The following is a 22,525-nucleotide window of genomic DNA, read 5'->3' as shown; positions in this document are numbered from 1 at the left end:
GCCACTCTGTGGTCTCCTCATGCTGCTACCACCTCTACACTATGTCACTGGGCCACTCTGTGGTCTCCTCATGCTGCTGCCACCTCTACACTATGTCATTGGTCCACTCAGTGGACTTCTCATGCTGTTCCCACCCTCCCCACTCCATGACTGGGCCACTATCTTGCCTTTTGGCCTGGCTGACATTATCATTTATTTGACCCTTCTTCTGATCTGTCAGAAGGAAGGAAAAATGAGACGTACAACGGATCCTGTCTGTGTAGAGGTTGTAAGGCCTGTATGGTCCCATCAGAATTGGCTTGTGATTTAGTAGCCAAAAGCAGGAGTGGGTACAAAACACAGAAGACATTCAAATATTCCATTCACGTGTCATCTCTGTTTTGGATCCACTCCTGTTTTTTGGGGGGCTTTAGCAATACTGATGGATTACTGACCAAATGCTGACCGAGTGAAGGCGGATGCTCTACAGACAGGATCCAAATTTTGGGGGTTATTGTTGTGACGGATCAGAGGAAGGGCCAAATAATCAGTGACATCAACACACACTTACTGCTGACCCCCTCTCCACTCTGTCGGGGGCTCTACTTGTATAAGCGTTTAATAGAACAGGTTCTGTAGACATCTATGTGGAATTTATTTTATTCAGACATCACCTTTAAGTTCCAGAGTTCCTGTGCAACTCCACCTACTGTATTATCCAGCAGTTATACTATTGGCCAGTAGGTGGTAGCATAATACTGTATCTGCATTGCTTCCATCACCCATATTTACAGCATATCATACAGTATATACATGAGCAGCATATCACAGCGCTGTCCCTCCCTCCCCACTGTGATGCGGCCGCCACTGCCACCAATGAATATAATACTGGGGGGGGGGGGGGTGAGGCGCACTGCGCCACAAATGAATATAATACTGGGGGGGGAGGTGCACTGCGCCACCAATGAATATAATTTATCCCTAAATACAAATGTAGGCGGCGGGTGCCGACCATATCACATACCCGTAACCCGACCTCAATGACAGGGAAGGGTGATCCACCGAACCCCTCAGGTGAATAGGACAAGGGTTACAACCCCTAAGGGGGGGCTAATAGTTATTAAATCAAAAGAAAAAAAAGAAAAAAAAAAGTTTAAGAAAACACCAAAATATTAAGTATAAATCACCCCCTTTCCCAATTTTACAAAAAATAAACATATTACTTATGGTCGCCTATTAAAAAAATATCTCCTATGTGTTGAAAGCCGTAACAGAAAAAAACAAAAAACAAACGCAATTCGCAATTTTTTTGTGAAGTTGTCCCCCCAAAAAATAGGATCGGACTGTTCTATTATGGGCCGGACATTCCATAAAATGCGGAATGCTCGCTGCTTTTTTGGTGTTTGGTATTGAGTATCACAATACTTTTTTATGGTATCGAAATCTAATTAAAATTTGGGTATTGTGACAACCCTAGTGCCAAGGAAAGGGGGGTGGGGCCCGGGCCTTCTCTCCTCCGGGCCCGGCCCAGCGGTGACGTCATTATGTGTGGATCACTGCTGCGCTGGGCGGAGGAGAGAAGGAGCGCAGGGAGATGAGCTGTGGGAGGGGAATGAAAGGACCGCCGGCTCCCTGCGCTCCAGCAATGATAGGTATGTGAGGGGGGCCACTGGGGGGTCATTATACTGTGAGGGGCCCGAGTTATAATACTGTGGAAGGGGGCCACTGGGGGGGTCATTATACTGTATGGGGGCCACTGGGGGTCACTATATTTTCCGGTGGGGACTGGGGGTCATTGTTGGAGCCACAGGGGGACATGGAAATGTGAAAAATGCCGCAAAGGAGCCCACATGAACCTGGAGCTGGCCTGGGAGTACCATAGGATCCTGGTCCACCGGAGTACCACAGGATTCAGGGCCACCAGAGTACCATAGGATCCTGGTCCACCGGAGTACTACAGGATCCTGGTCCACCGGAGTACCATAGGATCCAGGTCCACCGGAGTACCATAGGATCCTGGTCCACCGGAAAACTACAGGATCCTGGCCCACCGGATTATCACAGGATCCTGGCCCACCAGAGTACCACACGATTCTGGACCACCAGAGTACCACAGGATTCTGGACCACCAGAGTACCACAGGATTCTGGACCACCAGAGTACCACAGGATTCTGGACCACCAGAGTACCACAGGATTCTGGACCACCAGAGTACCACAGGATTCTGGACCACCAGAGTACCACGGTATTCTGGACCACCAGAGTACCACGGGATTCTGGAACACCAGAGTGCCACGGGATTCTTGACCAGCAGGGTACCACGGGATTCTGGACCACCAGAGTACCACGGGATCCTGGACCACCAGAGTACCACGGGATCCTGGACCACCAGAGTACCACGAGATCCTGGACCACCAGAGTACCACGGGATCCTGGTCCACCATAGTACCACGGGATCCTGGTCCACCAGAGTACCACGGGATCCTGGTCCACCAGAGTACCACGGGATCCTGGTCTACCAGAGTACCACGGGATCCTGGTCCACCAGAGTACCACAGGATCCTGGTCCACCAGAGTACCACGGGATCCTGGTCCACCAGAGTACCACGGGATCCTGGTCCACCAGAGTACCACAGGATCCTGGACCATCAGAATACCACAGGATCCTGGACCACCAGAGTACCACAGGCCTTCTGTGGGCCCAGGCTCTAATACTATAGTGGGCCCAACATAAAATAAGTTATTGGAGCTGCCTCTGGAGCCAAGTACTTGCCACTGGCATCTATTTAATTGAATCAAAGCCTATTCGACTTCACTCATGATATGGTGGTTGGATCCCAAAAATAATTTACTCTGATGGGCCCAAGGAACCCCTGTCTGGGACTGCACACCGCGCATAACATATCACATTACACATAAAACATGGTGCATCAACACTGATGCAAGTACATGGCGCACTTAAAGTGCACCTATTAGCAGGATCAACCCTATTACACTCTGCTGATTTACAATGTTACCTGACTTTTGACAATCGGTTGCAGCTTTCCTGAAAAAAATAATAATATTATTCATTGTGCAAATGAGGGACGAGGGCTTCAGTGCACCGAGGGGGCGGGGCCTAGCCACACAGCTTCCCAGTGCTGACCACACCCCCACAGTGCGCTGCATTTGTATAAAGAATAAAAGTCTTTCTTATTTCTCTTGGGAAAGCCACAACCAATGTATACAAGACTGCTATTATTTAATCAGTGTGATTAACACTACCAGACAGTGTACCTGTTTAAATAGGGTTGATCCTGCTGAGAAGTGCTCTTTAAGTGCTGGGAGATATAATACAGCATGTAAAGGCACACAGCAGAGGCACTGCTAGGCCCGCACACTGCATTGGACTGTACTTGCTATACGGCAGCACATACCTGACACATCCAGGGCCTCCTTCTCTCTCATCATCTTCTCCGTTCAGTCCGGACTCTTCTCTCAGCCGCCTCGTCTCTGCAGAGTGTGACACACAGACATCTTAGCTTCCTCACTTTTCTATCATCATCCCCCAACCTGGAGTCCCCACAGTGTTATCCTGCTGCTCGCTGTTACCCCCAATACCCCAAAATACTATCCTGAAGAAACATGAGTGCCCCCCATAGTAATAGTGCTCCTCATAGTCCCACCAATAGTAATTCCTTTCTAGAATGCCCTCATTAGTAATACTGCCCCCTACAGTGATAATGCTCCCCGAGAATGCCCCCATTAGTAGAAGAGCCCTCCAGTATTATTAATACCCTCACAGAGCCCCCAGTAGAAGTAAGGCCCCCTATTGTTCCCCCAGTGGTAATAAAGCTCTCTACAGACCCCTCAGTAGTAATAAGACCCCCATAGTGCTCTTAGTAGAAATAAAGCATATCTATAAGTCCTTCCTATAGAGCCCCCAGTAGTAGAAAGAACGCCTAATGTCCCCTGGATTTATAATGCCCCCTACTGTTATAATGCTCGCCCTGAAGTGCCCCCTGTAGTTACAGTATATTCCTCTCTCCACCATACAGTCCTATGTAAATAACATCACACTATCTCTCCTGCCCCCTCCAAAATACATTCCTATGTAAATAACATCACTCCCTCCCACAGCCGCCTCCAACATACAGTCCCATGTAACTAACGTCACTCCCTCCCATAGCCGCCTCCAACATACAGTCCCATGTAAATACCATCACTCTCTCCCACAGCCCCGCCTCCAACATACAGTCCCATGTAAATAACATCACTCCCTCCCACAGCCACCTCCAACATACAGTCCCATGTAAATAACATCACTCCCTCCCACAGCCGCCTTCAACATACAGTCCCATGTAAATAACATCACTCCCTCCCACAGCCGCCTCCAACATACAGTCCCATGTAAATAACACGACTCCCTCCCACAGCAGCCTCCAACAAACAGGCCCATATAAATAACATCACTCCCTCCCACAGCCGCCTCCAACATACTGTCCCATGTAAATAACATCACTCCCTCCCACAGCTGCCTCGAACATACAGTCCAATGTAAATAACATCACTCCCGCCCCCTGTCCCCTCCAACATACAGTCCCATGTAATCCACATGACCCGCTCCCCAGCCACCTCCAACATACAGTTCCATGTAAAGAACATCACCCCCTCCCCAGCTGCTTTCAACATACAGTCCCATGTAAATAACATCACCCTACCAACTTTCAGTTCCATGTAAATAACCTCCCTCCCTTCAGCCCTAACATACAGTCCCAATTAAATAACCACAACTCCCAGCATTGCTCTGCCTCTCCCTTCACTTACCTCTCCTCAGGTAGCAGACATCACCACAGCTTCTTCTCCTCTTCACTGCCGTCCTCTCCTGCACTGGTGACATGATGGTGACATTATCGCAGGTCCTTCTCAACCACTGTCTGTTTTACTGGTCATATGACATGTGATGTCACCACAGGTCCTTCAGATCTTACAGTGCATTAAATTCAATTGTATTGTGATCCTGAGGACTTACAGTTGTATCTAGCTGGCAGGCAGGACATTCAGGCCCTGGGACAGAACATCAGGGGCCCAGGCCCTGAATGTTTTAACCTAGCAACGCCCCTGGCACACAGTATAGCAACAGTTCAGCCTTGTCAATGATAATCCATAGCACCCGTGCTTTATGCAAACTTTTACTTTGTTTCACCCCTCTTGCAAGTGAAGGAGGCACAGTGCTAAACTCACACCGCAGGCCCTTCACTCTGGGGATTATGGGGGTCCTGGCAACCAGACCCCGATCAATTAGAATGTCCAAATGGGAAAACCCATTTAAAGGCTTTGGAATCAATTTTTTATGATTGCATTTAACTTATTTTTGGCTAAAAATCATATTTTCAATTGTCCCTTATTAAAAATATTGAGCTGTTCTGTCACAAAGGGCTAACTGTTTTTCTAGCTGTGTGACTAGTACTTTCACTTTGTGCTGGTCATCTAACTACCCTTATCTCTAAACTACGGAGAGCTCATGAACACTTATTTAGGCCACATTCTTATCAGTAGGATAAGGACTGAGCTATAATAAGTGTTGATAATGTCAGAGATAAGGAGCCCGTCTGCTCCTCAGATGACGGAAAAGACAAAAAATCCACAGGTAGCTAGTAGAGCATCTCAGCTCTGTACAGAAAAAAGGATTCCATATTTTTTTAAAGAACCAATTGAAAAAAATTATTTCAGCTCAAAATTAGTACAATTCAATAATAAAAAAAAATTAACTCCAAAGGTGTCCATAGCCTTTAAGTTCTCGGAACTGGAAGTTGTCTCAAAAATTCAAATCCCTCAAGGAACTAGAAGTGCTTGGAGGAGCCACAGATTACTACCATCCTTCCAGCGGAGGTCGGTCTCGCTCTGTGACCACCGTGGTGGAGATATGAGGAGTCCTCGTCCCTGCAGCCACCGCACCATCATGCTCCAGCTCCTCCGCCGCCCGGGGATGACGGGGACCACGTTTTCCCTTATCGTTAGCATCTCGAGGATCAGTAGGAGACGTTGTCTGGTGGAGGACCACCGACCGCACGTCCCCTGAAGACATTTAATGATGTGTAGTACCGACAGATCCCAATTACATTATCGCTGCCCCATTAGACAGAGCTGAGGCTCCCGGCGCTCTTGTCGTCTGTCTCTTCTATGTGCCGGCCGGGGGCTGATAAATAGACTTTCATTATAATTTACCATTTGCTGTACCATCTATACTGGGGGAGGGGCGGGTGGGGCGGTAATGATATCATGGCGCACAGAGCTCTATGGAACTTACTGTAGAATTCAATGATGTAGCAGGAAAAAACCTTGGGGCGAATTCACATGCGGCAGATTTTTTCCAGACATTTCAGAGATTTTCCCATTTATCTAAATGTGTTTTGCATAAATCAATACACCCGTGTTTGTTCCGGGTTTTTTTTTTTTTTGCAGACCGTATGCGGAACTATTCATTTCAATGGGTCTGCAAAAAAAAAAAACGGAAGTTACTCCGTGTGCATTTTATTTGTGTATGTTTGTGTATCCGTTCCACAAAAAATAGAACATGTCCTATTATTGTCTGCATTACAGACAAGGATAGGACACTTCTATTAGGGGCCAGCTGTTCCGTTCTGCAAAATACTGAATGCACACGAGCGTCATCCTTATTTTGTGCGAATCCGTTTTTGCAGACTGCAAAACACATACGGTGGTGTGCATGAGGCCTTAACTATCCAAACAGAGGACTTTACAGTCGCTTTTAATGTTCATGGCTGAACTTAAGAAAATAGGAGTGCCAGTGGGGCGCCAACACGCCACTCCACTTTCGTTGGGGTATTCAGTCGCAGTTCATATGCAGCAAACTGAGTATTTGTTCCTGGTAAAAGAAAGCCTTGCATTAGATTCGATGTCAGTCTTCATTTTTATATGCTACTGTACCTGAGTTTTTCTTAGGTGTCTGTAATACCCAGAAATGGCCACTAGATGGCAGCATCTGCACACAAGACTGGCACCCAGGCTGCATACTGCAGGGATTACCCTACATCTGTGATCATCCCATAATGCAAGATTCTGCAGCTTTTTGTCTTTTCATTTCTAAAGATGCTTGCTGTCAGTGAACGGGAACATTTTTGTTTACATTCAGAGGCTCATAGACCTTCTATTTCTCCCAGCTGAGGGGTTGTTACGCTTGTATTCCAGCTCCAGGCTGATACATTGTAACAATGTCCCAGGAGAAGGGATGTTAGTGCGCGGAAGGGATACAATTGTAACAGTCTCTCGGCTGACAGTAGAATTAGCTTTGACTCTAAGAATGTTCATATTCACTGGCAGCAAGCAGAGATCTTGAAAATGGTGACTAGTACTTTTCACTATACAGAGCCGACCCTTTGATAAGCCGGTGACTGTGGCAGTGGCACGTGGCGGTATGTACTGCACGTGGCGTACATATTATATACCGCTATATGTGGGTGTTACTATACACAGAGAGAGGGAGAAAGATTTGGAGGTTATTTAATGGCTTCCAGTTGCTCGGTGGCCATAGGGTGCAGTAAGGCAGCGCCACCTGCTGGACTCTGCATCATCCAGGTCCCTGGGCCCCCAGGAGATGGTTGGAGCCTCATCCTATTGTCACCCCCTGTACATTAATATAGGTACAAACCTGAGACCCCCCACCATTTATAGTGAGAAGCTTCTCCAGGACCGGCTCCTCCATCCACATCTGGGTGCTTAGTAATTAACCATTTCATGTAACGGCTAACCATCACTAACCCATTAACCCATCGCTGCAGTACTGACGTAAAATAACGATCTGATGCCTGTTTCCCTTCTAGAAAGAGACAGCAGCAGCCGCTTCAAGCAGAAAGGTATTGTACAATGAGAGCGCCCCCTGTCTGCTCCTCTATGCCTGTCCTTCTGGTGCCTTTAAGAGGCAAAGTGACCATCCTAGCAAGGGGAGCGAGGGGTTAATTCAGAACTGTCTGTCTCTATGGGAGATGACAGGCTGAGAGTTACATAGGAACAAAGTCCCCAGAAGCACAGAGGATTTCAGGAGAGGAGTGTGCTGATCTTATGGGAGGTCACATGGAGAGTGACATAGTGGAAGGAGCAGGGTCCTCCCAGTAGCACAGAGGATTTCAGGAGAGGAGTGTGCTGATCTTATGGGAGGTCACAGTCTGAGAGTCACATAGTGGAAGGAGCAGGGTCCTCCCAGTAGCACAGAGGATTTCAGGAGAGGAGTGTGCTGATCTTATGGGAGGTCACATGGAGAGTGACATAGTGGAAGGAGCAGGGTCCTCCCAGTAGCACAGAGGATTTCAGAAGAGGAGTGTGCTGATCTCATGGGAGGTCACATGGAGAGTTAGGCCCCTTTCACACGGGCGAGTATTCCGTGTGGGTGCGATGCGTGAGGTGAATGCACTGCACCCGCACTGAATCAGGACCCATTCATTTCTATGGGGCTGTTCACATGAGCGGTGATTTTCACGCATCACTTGTGCGTTTTCCACGCAATCCAAGCCCCATAGAAGTGAATGGGGCTGCGTGAAAATCACAAGCAAGTGCGGATGCGGTGCGATTTTCACGCACGGTTGCTAGGAGACGATCGGGATGGAGACCGGATCATTATTATTTTCCCTTATAACATGGTTATAAGGGAAAATAATAGTATTCTGAATACAGAATGCATAGTACAATAGCGCTGGAGGGGTTAAAAATAAAAAATAAAAATGTAACTCACCTTAGTCCACTTGATCGCGCAGCCGGCATCTCTTCTGTCTTCATCTTTGCTGTGTGCAGGAAAAGGACCTGTGGTGACATCACTCCAGTCATCACATGGTCCATCACATGATCCATCACCATGGTAAAAGATCATATGATGACCGGAGTGACGTCACCACAGGTCCTTTTCCTGCACAAAGCAAAGATGAAGACAGAAGAGATGCCGGCTGCGCGATCAAGTGGATTAAAGTGAGTTAAATTTTTATTTTATTTTTTTAACCCCTCCAGCGCTATTGTACTATGCATTCTGTATTCAGAATACTATTATTTTCCCTTATAACCATGTTATAAGGGAAAATAATAATGATCCGGTCTCCATCCCGATCGTCTCCTAGCAACCGTGCGTGAAAATCGCACCGCATTCGCACTTGCTTGCGGATGCTTGCGGTTTTCACGCAGCCCCATTCACATCTATGGGGCCTGCGTTGCGTGGAAAACGCACAACAGAGCATGCTGAGATTTTCACGCAACGCACAAGTGATGCGTGAAAATCACCGCTCTTGTGCACAGCCCCATAGAAATGAATGGGTCCTGTTTCAGTGCGGGGGCAATGCGTTCACCTCACGCATTGCACCCACGCGGAATACTCGCCGTGTGAACTCAGCCTTACATAGTGAAAGGAGCAGGGTCCTCCCAGCAGCACAGAGGATTTCAGGAGAGGAGTGTGCTGATCTTGTGGAAGGTCACAGACTGAGAGTTACATAGTGGAAGGGGCAGGGTCTCCAGCAGCACAAAGGATTTCAGGAGAGGAGTGTGCTGATCTTGTGGAGATCACAGTCTAAGAGTCACATAGTGGAAGGAGCGGGATCCCCCCAGCAGCACAGAGGATTTTAGGAGAGGAGTGTGCTGATCTTGTGGAGGTCACAGGCTGAGAGTCACATAGTGGAAGGAGCAGGGTCCTCCCAGCAGCACAGAGGATTTCAGGAGAGGAGTGTGCTGATCTTGTGGAGGTCACAGACTGAGAGTTACATAGTGGAAGGAGCAGGGCCCCAAGCAGCACAAAGGATTTCAGGAGAGGAGTGTGCTGATCTTTTGTAAGGTCGCAGACTATACATGGTAGAAGGGGCTGAATCCTCACAGCAGCACAGAATGTTTCAGGAGTGGCATGAGCTGCTTTTATGGGAGATCACCAGCTCTTCCTGTTAATACATCTCATATATGCAGCTCCATCTGATCTGTAGTCCAGAAATGGTTCAGAAAGCGTCAATCACTGACGTGTGGTATTATTCTACGGTACAAGTTGTCTTATAATGGAGCGATGAAACCTGTGGGGTTCTTATGCACGTGGCAGTGTCTGCTGTATCATACGTGGCAGTGTATGGTTCCTCTGTACTGCAGGGTTATCCTGGAGCCAGTGCTCTACGTCCCCCCACCATACAGTAATGCCCCGCTGCAGACTATAGAGCTGGTTACAGCAGCAGTGTAATTCCACACTCTGTCCAGCGGGTGGCAGCAGATCCCTGTGAATACTCTGCTCCTGTATAATGAGGGGCCGAGCCTTATTAAATGGTATAAATCCGCCCGTAACCTACGAACCCTCGAGATGATCTGGAGATTAAGTCGCCACTTCCAGCAGGACCTGATTAAGCCTCCAAATCAGCAATCAGGGTTCACTTTTGTTTTATCAGATTTTTAGTTTTTGTATTTTTCGGGCAGATTTTGAGAAGCGCCCCTTAAGCACAGATGTCTTGCAGCCCCCTGAATAGCCCAAGGCCCAATACAAGCCCATCTTTCCACATATTTACCCCCATAGTGTTCCTCTTTGGATTAAGTTATGGAGGCACGAGGCGCCTCATGCCTCAAAAACTCATTAGTTACTAAGAAACTTACGAGCAATGTTCTGTTGCATAATGTAGCTTTACCAGGGAGTAATGAGTGCGAGGTATGTGGTGCCTCATGCCTCACATCATACAGATGCTCTGTGGAGCGCAGGGCTGTCCGCTATTGATTCCGCAGCGTATGGCGGTCTGTCAGGGGCTCCGGCGGAGGAACGAGGAGGGGGAGATTGTAGGGAGTGTGCGTTCTCTGTCACGGGCGTCTGGTCGCTGCTCGCCGGATAATCGGGATGAGAAATGCAGAGACTTGAGCAGCAAAGGGAGGCAATGAGGCAGCTCCGTCCCTGGGTGGTGCCCGTCTCCGGCCCCGGGGGGCGCCGCACACTGAGCCGCTCTCATGTGTCAGGATGATGGGGCCCCGGGTTTTCTGAGCTTCTCCCTGCTGACAAGATCCGAGGACGCGCCGGAAACCGCCGCACCGGAGACGAGGGGGAGGGGGGGGGGGATTATATATATATAGGAGACTGCAGGAGTCCGGAGCAGCTCTTACCCCTATTGGAGGGGGGACCCTAAGTCCAGGCTCCAGAGCCGCCCCCGGGCGAGGACATAAAGTTACATAATATGTGAGACTCGTACAATACAGCGCTCAGCAGGACGCACGGACACGTGTACACGTAGGACACATGACACACACACACACACATACATACACATACATACACATAGGACACGCGGACACGTACACGTAGGACACATGACACACACACACATACATACACATAGGACACGCGGACACGTACACGTAGGACACATGACACACACACACATACATACACATAGGACACGCGGACACGTACACGTAGGACACATGACACACACACATACATACACATAGGACACGCGGACACGTACACGTAGGACACATGACACACACACACATACATACACATAGGACACGCGGACACGTACACGTAGGACACATGACACACACACACATACATACACATAGGACACGCGGACACGTACACGTAGGACACATGACACACACACACATACATACACATAGGACACGCGGACACGTACACGTAGGACACATGACACACACACACACATACATACACATAGGACACGCGGACACGTACACGTAGGACACATGACACACACACACACATACATACACATAGGACACGTACACGTAGGACACATGACACACACACACATACACATACATACACATAGGACACACGGACACATGTACACGTAGGACACATGACACACACATACCCATACATACACATAGGACACGCGGACACATGTACACGTAGGACACATGACACACACACACACATACATACACATAGGACACGTACACGTAGGACACATGACACACACACACACACATACATACACATAGGACACACGGACACATGTACACGTAGGACACATGACACACACATACATACATACACATAGGACACACGGACACATACATAAATATAGGACATAAAACATACGCATACTTATATATAGGATATATAGACATGGAACACACGACACACACCATGGCATACATATTAGAAGCATGAAACACACACATTTACATGAGACAAGTGACTCACACACACTCGTCAGGACACACTGACTGTATATGGGGGCACATGAAGCCCACACATAGAACACGTACCCATACATACACATAGGACACACGGACACATGTACACATAGGACACACGGACACATGTGACACATAACACACACACACATACATACATACATACACATAGGACACACGGACACATGACACACACACACACACATACACATACATACACATAGGACACACGGACACATGTACACATAGGACACATGACACACACACACACACATACATACACATAGGACACATGACACACACACACATACATACACATAGGACACATGACACACACACATACATACACATAGGACACATGACACACACACACATACATACATACATACACATAGGACACATGACACACACACACATACATACATACACATAGGACACACACACTACATACCACACAAGGCCGTGCGACAATCCACAATCTATGTCGGCTCCTTTGCTGTTGTATACTTGAGCCATTTTCTAGAAAGCGTTGAATGAGACTGAGCGGCCGGCGCGCGCTCTCTTTCCTGCGCGCACCACGTCCCCTTTTGTAGACCTGTCAGAAAAAGTCACAGATTTTGTCGCAAAATCTGCTATTAATATAAGCCTCAAAAGTGGCGTCTATCAGTACATAAACGGGCCCCATAACGAGTACTTTCTCCCAGAGATAGCGCCACACCTGTGCAGAGGTTGGCTGAGGTATTGCAGCTCTATTAAAGTGAAAGGGTCTGAGCTGCTGTACCGCCACCTGTGGAGACCGAGATGTGAAAATGGGTCACAAGGGCGAAGTCCACCATGGGAAAAGTAACTTATATTACCTTAAAGTACAAATAACTAAAATAGCAGCAGGCAGGACACGTTTCAGAGGCGCCCTGCTTCCTCCTGGTATGTGAAGAAAGAGGCGCTGGTATTGGAAGATGGAGGCACTGGTAACTGAAGAGGGAGGCACTGGTATATGAAGAGGGAGGCACTGGTATCTGAAGAAGGAGGCACTGGTATATGAAGAAGTAAACACTGGTATTGGAAGAGGGAGGCACTGGTAACTGAAGAGGGAGGCACTGGTATATGAAGAAGTAGGCAGTGGTATTGGAAGAGGGAGGCACTGGTAACTGAAGAGGGAGGCACTGGTATATGAAGAAGTAGGCAGTGGTATTGGAAGAGGGAGGCCCTGGTAACTGAAGAGGGAGGCACTGGTAACTGAAGAGGGAGGCACTGGTATATGAAGAAGTAGGCAGTGGTATTGGAAGAGGGAGGCCCTGGTAACTGAAGAGGGAGGCACTGGTATATGAAGAGAGAGGCACTGGTATATGAAGAAAGAGGCACTGGTATATGAAGAGGGAGGCACTGGTATATGAAGAGGGAGGCACTGGCATATGAAGAGGGAGGCACTGGTGTCTGAAGAATGAGGCACTGGTATATGAAGAGGGAGGCACTGGTATATGAAGAGGGAGGCACTGGTTTATGAAGAGGGAGGCACTGGCATATGAAGAGGGAGGCACTGGCATATGAAGAGGGAGGCACTGGCATATGAAGAGGGAGGCACTGGTATATGAAGAGGGAAGCACTGGTATATGAAGAGGGAGGCACTGGCATATGAAGAGGGAGGCACTGGTATATGAAGATGGAGGCACTGGCATATGAAGAGGGAGGCACTGGCATATGAAGAGGGAGGCACTGGCATATGAAGAGGGAGGCACTGGCATATAAAGAGGGAGGCACTGGTATATGAAGAGGGAGGCACTGGTATATGAAGAGGGAGGCACTGGCATATGAAGAGGGAGGCACTGGTATATGAAGAGGGAGGCACTGGTATATGAAGAGGGAGGCACTGGTATATGGAGAGGGAGGCACTGGTATATGAAGAGGGAGGCACTGGCATATGAAGAGGGAGGCACTGGCATATGAAGAGGGAGGCACTGACATATGAAGAGGGAGGCACTGGTATATGAAGAGGGAGGCACTGGTATATGAAGAGGGAGGCACTGGCATATGAAGAGGGAGGCACTGGCATATGAAGAGGGAGGCACTGGCATATGAAGAGGGAGGCACTGGTATATGAAGAGGGAGGCACTGGTATATGAAGAGGGAGGCACTGGTATCTGAAGAGGGAGGCACTGGTATATGAAGAGGGAGGCACTGGTATATGAAGAGGGAGGCACTGGTATCTGAAGAGGGAGGCACTGGTATATGAAGAGGGAGGCACTGGTATCTGAAGAGGGAGGCACTGGTATCTGAAGAGGGAGGCACTGGTATATGAAGAGGGAGGCACTGGTATATGAAGAGGGAGGCACTGGCATCTGAAGAGGGAGGCACTGGTATATGAAGAGGGAGGCACTGGTATATGAAGAGGGAGGCACTGGTATATGAAGAGGGAGGCACTGGTATATGGAGAGGGAGGCACTGGTATATGAAGAGGGAGGCACTGGTATATGGAGAGGGAGGCACTGGTATATGAAGAGGGAGGCACTGGTATATGGAGAGGGAGGCACTGGCATATGAAGAGGGAGGCACTGGTATATGGAGGCAGGCCACCTCTGAAACGCGTTGCATCTGCTGTTATTTTATTTGAACTGCGTTTACACTGTGAGGCGCCTCTTTGTTTTCCTCTTTCTCACAACAAACCCTGGACCAATAATAATTGTCTCTGTGGCTTCATTCTCCATTGGTGACACTTTGTGAGACTGATCTGTCCATGTGCCGATCACAGGACTGCCGAGAGGCACATCAGCCCCACGTCCTGACCGCGCTATAATCTGCTGTATTACATGTATTACAGTCTCTGGTGGAGATCCGTCCCCCGATCCAGCATCCGTGTAATCACATCTCCAGTCAGTGGTCTCATCGATTGGATGAGGCTGATACATAGGACCCTGGAGAACATCTGCAGATCATCAGTCTGAATGAGGATTGACCTGAGCGGAGAGATCACCAAGCAGAAAAGATGATAGATCTCTCTCTCTGCATGTGTCTCTCTCTTGGCATCTCTCTTTCTGCATCTCTCTCTCAGCATTGCTCTCTCTCAGCATCTCTCTCTCAGCATCGTCCTCTCTCGCACTCTCTCTCTCTCAGCATCTCTCTCTCTCAGCATCGCTCTCTCTCAGCCAGCATCTCTCTCTCTCGGCATCTCTCGCACTCTCAGCATCTCTCTTTCAGCATCGCCCTCTCTCGCACGCTCTCTCTCTCAGCATCGCTCTCTCTCTCAGCCAACATCGCTCTCTCTCAGCATCTCTCTCTCTCAGCATTGCTCTCTCTCAGCATCTCTCTCTCTCAGCATCGCTCTCTCTCAGCATCGCTCTCTCTCAGCATCTCTCTCTCTCAGCATCGCTCTCTCTAGGCATCTCTCTTTCAGCATCGCCCTCTCTCGCACTCTCTCTCTCAGCATCTCTCTCAGCATCGCTCTCTCTCAGCATCTCTCGCACTCTCAGCATTTCTCTCTCTCAGCCAGCATCGCTCTCAGCATCGCTCTCTCTCAGCATCTCTCGCACTCTCAGCATCTCTCTTTCAGCATCGCCCTCTCTCGCACTCTCTCTCTCTCAGCATCTCTCTCTCTCGGCATCTCTCGCACTCTCAGCATCTCTCTCTCTCGGCATCTCTCGCACTCTCAGCATCTCTCTTGCAGCATCGCCCTCTCTCGCACTCTCTCTCTCTCAGCATCTCTCTCTCTCGGCATCTCTCGCACTCTCAGCATCTCTCTCTCTCGGCATCTCTCGCACTCTCAGCATCTCTCTTGCAGCATCGCCCTCTCTCGCACTCTCTCTCTCAGCATCTCTCTCTCTCAGCCAGCATCGCTCTCTCTCAGCATCTCTCTCTCTCGGCATCTCTCGCACTCTCAGCATCTCTCTTGCAGCATCGCCCTCTCTCGCACTCTCTCTCTCTCAGCATCTCTCTCTCTCTCTCTGTTTGTCCTGTCCGGTATTGCACAGATAATCTGGATGTGAATGGACACTGTGTAATACTTCATTTCCCTTGAGGTGGTGCAGATCTCTGGAGTTCCCAGTAGAAGGACTCTTTGTGATCAGCCCATTGTGAAAGAAATTAGACAGCCCCTGTAAACCTCCATCTTGGCCCCTTTGCGCTCGTGATCACCGCAGATCACAGAGGTTAGACCCCCCGCTCTTCATAACATTGGGGTATATCCTAGTGGAATGCTATTGCATTTTCATAGATGGGAAGAAACCCACTTGAAGAGGTCGCCCCGAATCACAGCTAACCCCATCTACAGTTCGATTGGTGAAGGTCTTAATGGGTCCCCTTTGAATGAAGCATCGGTCATGTGTCCTACTATGGGAATGATGGACGTGGCCGAACATCGGTCAGTCCCATAGACTTTAAAACGAAGTGGCAGCACACATGCAAGACCTCCACCCAAGTCAAACAAATGACGTGAGACGCCCGGCGTTCAGACCGCCAAGGATCAGACAGTTGTGGATAGGTCACAAGTTGTGATTCTGGGACAACCTCTTTAACCAGAGCTTCATTCCTAAGATTACTGGAGATCCTACTAGTTGGCCATCTGGCATCACTTCCTACATTGGGAAAGCCTTTTTAGCTGAGCTTTTTTTAAGGAATAAACCATTAGGCCTCAAATAAGTTTTGCATTGTTGATATTTGATACATTTTATCTAGATATTGCCAATGACCTTCTCTCTTTTTTCTGATGTTCTACTAGGACCTGGAACGGTGATAGCAGACAATGGATCCACCAGCCTGGCTGCTTCCATCTGGCTAATGGCTATTTCCCTCTTCTGCCTAATTTGCAAATGTTAATAAAATACATATATACAAGAAAAAAAAAAGAAAATACAGAAAAAAAGTAATACGGGAGAGGAGGAGAGAGAGACGGGACTGTTTCTTTCACAAAGTGTGCTGAGAAGCAATGGAAAAAAACATACATTGGGGGAAAAAATCTAAAAAAAAAAATACAAAGACCAGAAAATTCTACAAAAAACCAACAACCTGCAAGACGAAGGGACTGAAATCCGTGTCAAGAACCAATTACCGCTGAGAACATTGAAATGTTGTAAAAATTTAGTTTTTAATTTTTTTCCTGTCTTTTTCTTTTCTCGATTTGAGATTCTTTTCATGTAATTGTCTATCTCTGGTGTTCCAGCCTCTCTCTCTCGCTCATTCCCGATGGACTCTTATTAACGATAAGATTTACCCTGATTTTCTGGTGTCCCTCAGCCTTTTTGAAGTAGGAAACTTTTTCAAGGTTCTCCTACCACAAAGAGGTTCTAGCATCGCCTGGACTGCGTGGTCAGTAGATGGCACGCTAGGAGGACACGCATTTTACCTTGATGACCTCACTACCTATAGGACGTGCTATCACATTGAGCTTGGTTTTTCGTAGAGACTTAGGGCGGCAACGCCTGACCCTACTAAGGACACATGACTATGATAATATATATGATGATAGAGAGATTAGTTTTGTAAAATTTGATCCTTCTGAGGTCTTTCACCACTTGACTGCAATGAACTTGGTGTCCTCCACGTGACATCTACATTCTCCACAAGTTGAGCGTCCATGTTTAATCCCTTTGCCTCTAGGTCCACCACAAAAGGCACAACACTCTTATATCTGTCCTGTTGACTCATGTTGGGTTCTATGCTCAACAGTTTAATCCGTCTCCTTTTCTCTATTTTAGAGACAACCGGGATGGTACACCAGACACACCAGCGCACACCCAGAATTGAACAAAAAAATACTAAAGGGGCAAAGGGTTTAAAACCCCTTCTGGGCTCAAATCTTACAGGGACTGCTTTTCTTGCCTGCTTCTCGTGTGTGTGCGTGAGTGTGTGCAAAGCTTGCCGTAGGGACACTAACACATATCAAAAACAAACAGGGTTTTGTTCATAGAGAGCCGGTTGCCACACTATTAAATACTTTTTTTTGCATGATAGGGTAAGGAGCCTATAGGCACCAGGAGAGCATCCAACCAATAGCCATAGGGTATAATTTGTATAATGATTGCTCTTGACCCAACTGGAGTGCTTTATCGGTCAACCATCTCCGTAGAACCTTGCAGATCACCAATGGCTTTTCCAACTAGCATCTTAACTCATGTACCACAAGATTTAGGGAAAGGAATGACCTGGCCATTAGACAAGCATTATTTCAGCCGCAGACTCGGGCACACAGATTAAAGGGGTGCTGAGAACAAATTGGTTTTACAGGGTTTTTCTTAAAAAACAAAATCATTTTCATACCTCAGACTGGTAGTCTCGTAAGTAGCATTGACGTGTGGTATTGAGGTGGTGACGTGATTTACGCATATCTATCAGAGTACGATGGAGTCTTCTTATATAAGTTAGAGGTGGAGGGCAAATCTTCCTGGAAGCAGTTGAACAATCATATAGTGATCAATGGATGATATTCCTGAAGCTTAGGGAAGAGTTTTTGAACTATGTTGTCTTTATATAGTAAGATGGAAAAAATATATATTTTTTTTAATGGTAAATCATTGGCCCCTTGAGTCAGCTCTTTACATGGAGCGTGGTGGTTAATGATGAATCCACACTGAACTTTTGATGTCCATCAGGTAAATATTCATGGCAGATGTTGGTTGAATTAACTTATTATTCGAATAAATCATAAATCCTATTTCCTATTGAACCCTAGACAAACCATCGGAAAAAGTAAGGCGTTTTAGACAACATGGGGTACAGATGTGTCCTTCCTTACCTTGCCTCTTGGATCAACATATCTTCAGATGTGTAACCCAGATGACTAACATGGGGGGGGGGGAAAAACATGATTTCAAGACACTCTGTTGGGAGTTTTTATGCTATATGTGAACACCCAGTGGTTGTGATGCGTACTAAAGCCTGTCGAGGTTTTGACTAATATGCTGCAATATTGCTCTGAATTTGTATTGTGAGAAATCGAGGTTGTTAATCAGTTTTGTGTAAGGGTAAGGGTGGACACATCTTCCTAGCTGGTGGCTCATGGAGTCGAAGCTCTACTCATTGGATGGTCAAAGTACTATACATCCCAAATTGACTTGTAATAATAGTTTGTTCCCAGATTTAGGTCTTAATTTCACAGCCATCATCTCCCATGCTCAATTTGTTCTTGAAGCAGTTTTAACACTTATAAAGATTAAGAGAGTATCTATTATATTGACTGTGCCCTATACTTCCTATAGGAAATAGAGTTAGAGTTTTATGATACATTCAATGTGGCTCCTTCTTATAGTAGAAGTAACTTGAGGAGGTAGGATATAGCTGGTGGCCCGTTGAGTCACTGCTCTACTTGATGAGTGGTCAGAGCACGGAAAATGCTAGTTATAGTCCCAAATCTACTTCGAAGAAAAATTCTGTAATTGACAATATCAACTTTACCTGAAAAGGACTATTTTACTCATGGTCACGTCTATCAGCTAAGGTGCAGAGATCATTTTTTGGCAGTATCTGCTACAAGTTGGATCAGAATTTACAGTTATGGCTATTATATTGGTGTTTCCACCTTGACTTTCCAGCACAGCTCTAAGTTTTGCCCTTCTGACTCGTGTGTTGGCCACAATGTAGGAGACGCTTTGCAAGTTTTCTTCTATTCACCATCAAATGGATTTGTCCAACTTATCCCAGTGGTGGGTATTTTCACATTTGGCAAGAGAGGAATTGAGCCGGCCAAGTCCATAAGAATCAGCAATTGTTCCTCCATGAACTTCCCCCATTCCCATTTTGGCATCTACTTGCCAGGTCTGAATTGTTCACATCACACATTAGATGCACATTAAATATATGTAACTATTGTGAAACGTGTGTTATTCTTTGCAGTGCATGAACGAACAAATGTATTTGTAGAGGGGGTTACTTTCGAGAGTCGTCATATTTCCTGCGCTGTAGAACTGTCATTGAATAAAGTTTATGTCATCTCTATTATCCACTAGTTTTGAGGACCATGGGAAATGGTTTTGCTCTGTATTCAGTATGTAGTGCCTTTGAAGTGACATTATAATGAAGCATTACTTAAATGATTGTACATATGGTCCTCTTGGGGTTGAGTCTTATAAGGTAGACGCCATGACTGTGTGCTTTGTCTAAGACATTTCTTGGTAAATTTATGTCTTGCACCATTCTCCATCCAAAATTTCAACTAATGCCCAATATTTGTAGGGACAGTTTTTCAGATGCTCATAACACGACTGCACCTTAGCTTCTGTATTACGATCTCAACACCTCAACACCCCCCCCCCCCCTGGTTCTACACCGAAAGAAAAACTTTCCAGGCAGAAGAATTTGTCACCTATCCACAGGATGGGCCCAACTGACAGGACCTCACCACTCTTAGACCATGGCCCATTTGGTTGTTTCTGTTCCACAGGCTTTGAATGGAGTGGCAGAGTGCATGCCCAACCAGCGCTCCATTCAGATTGTTCTTTGATATGTTTCTATGGCTGGAGAGATATGAGACAATCGATGGAGCTCTCAATGGTTGGACCCCAACAGATCAAGCATTTAGTGGATACCCCATTAAGGTTGTCATCTATTAGTAATTGACACTCAAAGGCTTATTCGGATGTCAACTATGTCTCCCAACTCTGCCATGATTCCACTTTCTTGCAGAGGCATATCTTCTGAAATTCAACATGTCTGGGCCTTCTTTGCCTGGACATCTGCCACTGTGGAGGGTCAGGAAGCCCCCATGTAAGATCATCACCCGATTCGGCATGTTCGGTGAAGTTTTCTCAATGGTCACCCTTAGCTTAGCAAAATCTCTATGGGCAGGTGCAATACCGTAATATGGAAGCTAAGATGTGTCTGCATTATGGCCCTTGAACCCAACCCAATTATACATTCCATTATACCCTTAGCTCTCTATGGCAAATGGTTACTAGTCATACAACTCACAGAACAATTGTGAATTATACACTGTTTCCATAGGACACTCCCCTCCCCCTTCCTTTCACTAGTGATTTGATTGGTGAAACAGATAGAGATCTACTTGGGGAAAATTCTGTTTTTGCACATTCTCCGGATACCATTAACTGTATTGTTTGCGAATGAAATCACTCATTGACGCATTGAGAGACATGTTATCTAGTATTCCCGATAATGTAATCTGAATATTCTTTCTATATAATCTGATTCATGATGAGTAATACTTATGCTGCCATAATCTCCAGTAAATTGTATTGTTTTAATCAAAGAGTAACGAGTGATGTAATTGATTATACCCATTCAGTCATCATAATCTCCCGACTACGCCCGTATTACATTACAAACAAAAATTGCACAATGATAAGAAAGACAGGGGGTTTATTATTTTATTTCTGATCATTTTAGGTCCAGACAAAACAAAAAATATGCTTAAAAGCCATAAAGCCAAAAAGGAAGATCCAAAACATCATACTAACCATAAAATACTGAATATTCAGGAGGAAAGGAAGACTTAAAATATCATAATTTGCTTAATAAATTTAATTGTTTCAGTTCTAACACACAAAATAGCAATTTGTGATAATTTTCCAACTTTTAATCAACAATCGTTATTTGTAAATGGACAAATCTTGAGGGTAATTAAACTTTAAAGAGAAATGCAGGCCATGCTCACACATACAGTAATCAGACCAATCATTTAAACATTTATTTTTGGGGCATCCATCTGGAGTCAACATCCCCTTCTGTGAACTCATCCAAGTTCAAGATGTAGGATGTTTTACAAATTTTAGAAAATATGCAAATATAGGAAAATGTATTCTTCTGAAAACTGGCCCCTCAAGAGGAGAGATTTGAAATTTTTGTACATCCCAATAAATATTGGACCAAATGTTCACAAAGTAGGATTTCAGTAAGGAAGAGCTGTACAGGAATGTTTTCTCAGTCAGATTTTGGTTAGACCTTTTGAAAGGAGTTCTCCGGGACTTTAACTCATCAATCCTAGATCCTTGAAGGTCAAGATAAGGCCTTGTACACACGACCGTTGTTTTGGTCCGCATAAAATGCGGATTCTATGCAGACCCATTCACTTGAAAGGGGCTGCAAATGATGTGGACGGCACCCCGTATTCTGTCCACATCCGTTGCTCAGTTCCATGGACCCAAATAAAAAATTTAATATGTCCTATTCTTGTCAATTTTACAGACAAGAATAGGCATTTCTATAATAGGCGGCCTGTTCCGTTCTACAAATTGCGGAATGCTCATGGGAGGCATCCGTGTTTTGCGGATCTGCAATTTGCAAACCGCAAAACATGGCACAATCGTCTGCATGTATCCTAAGTAGAATAACGTTACCTCCATGCTACTGAAAGGGCCACCTATTGTTTACATAGGAACATAGACACCATACGGGCAGCTGTGCCTTCTGCTGGAGCTCATCTCATTCACTTGAATGGGATTAAAAGGCT

The 22,525-nt window shown here is 46.4% G+C and overlaps 1 protein-coding gene across 2 annotated transcripts in view; it reads left to right on the top strand.

Annotated features, from left to right (window-relative positions):
- LOC122930659 (limbic system associated membrane protein) overlaps nucleotides 1–16,970 on the top strand; it is a 681,978-nt gene extending 665,008 nt beyond the window's left edge. The window contains exons 7-8 of one of the 2 annotated variants that reach the window (XM_044284185.1): nucleotides 7,803–7,835; nucleotides 16,844–16,970. In XM_044284185.1, the coding sequence (XP_044140120.1) occupies nucleotides 7,803–7,835; nucleotides 16,844–16,941 (131 nt within the window). In that variant the 3' untranslated portion in view covers nucleotides 16,942–16,970. The remainder of the gene's footprint in view (nucleotides 1–7,802; nucleotides 7,836–16,843) is intronic. The other variant, XM_044284186.1, reaches the window with a different exon arrangement.
- Nucleotides 16,971–22,525: the final 5,555 nt, after the last annotated feature.

Source organism: Bufo gargarizans, chromosome 3 (assembly GCF_014858855.1).
Source record: "Bufo gargarizans isolate SCDJY-AF-19 chromosome 3, ASM1485885v1, whole genome shotgun sequence".
NCBI lineage: Eukaryota > Metazoa > Chordata > Amphibia > Anura > Bufonidae > Bufo > Bufo gargarizans.
Note: the sequence above shows the minus strand (reverse complement) of the source record. Positions and strands in the feature narration are given on the sequence as shown.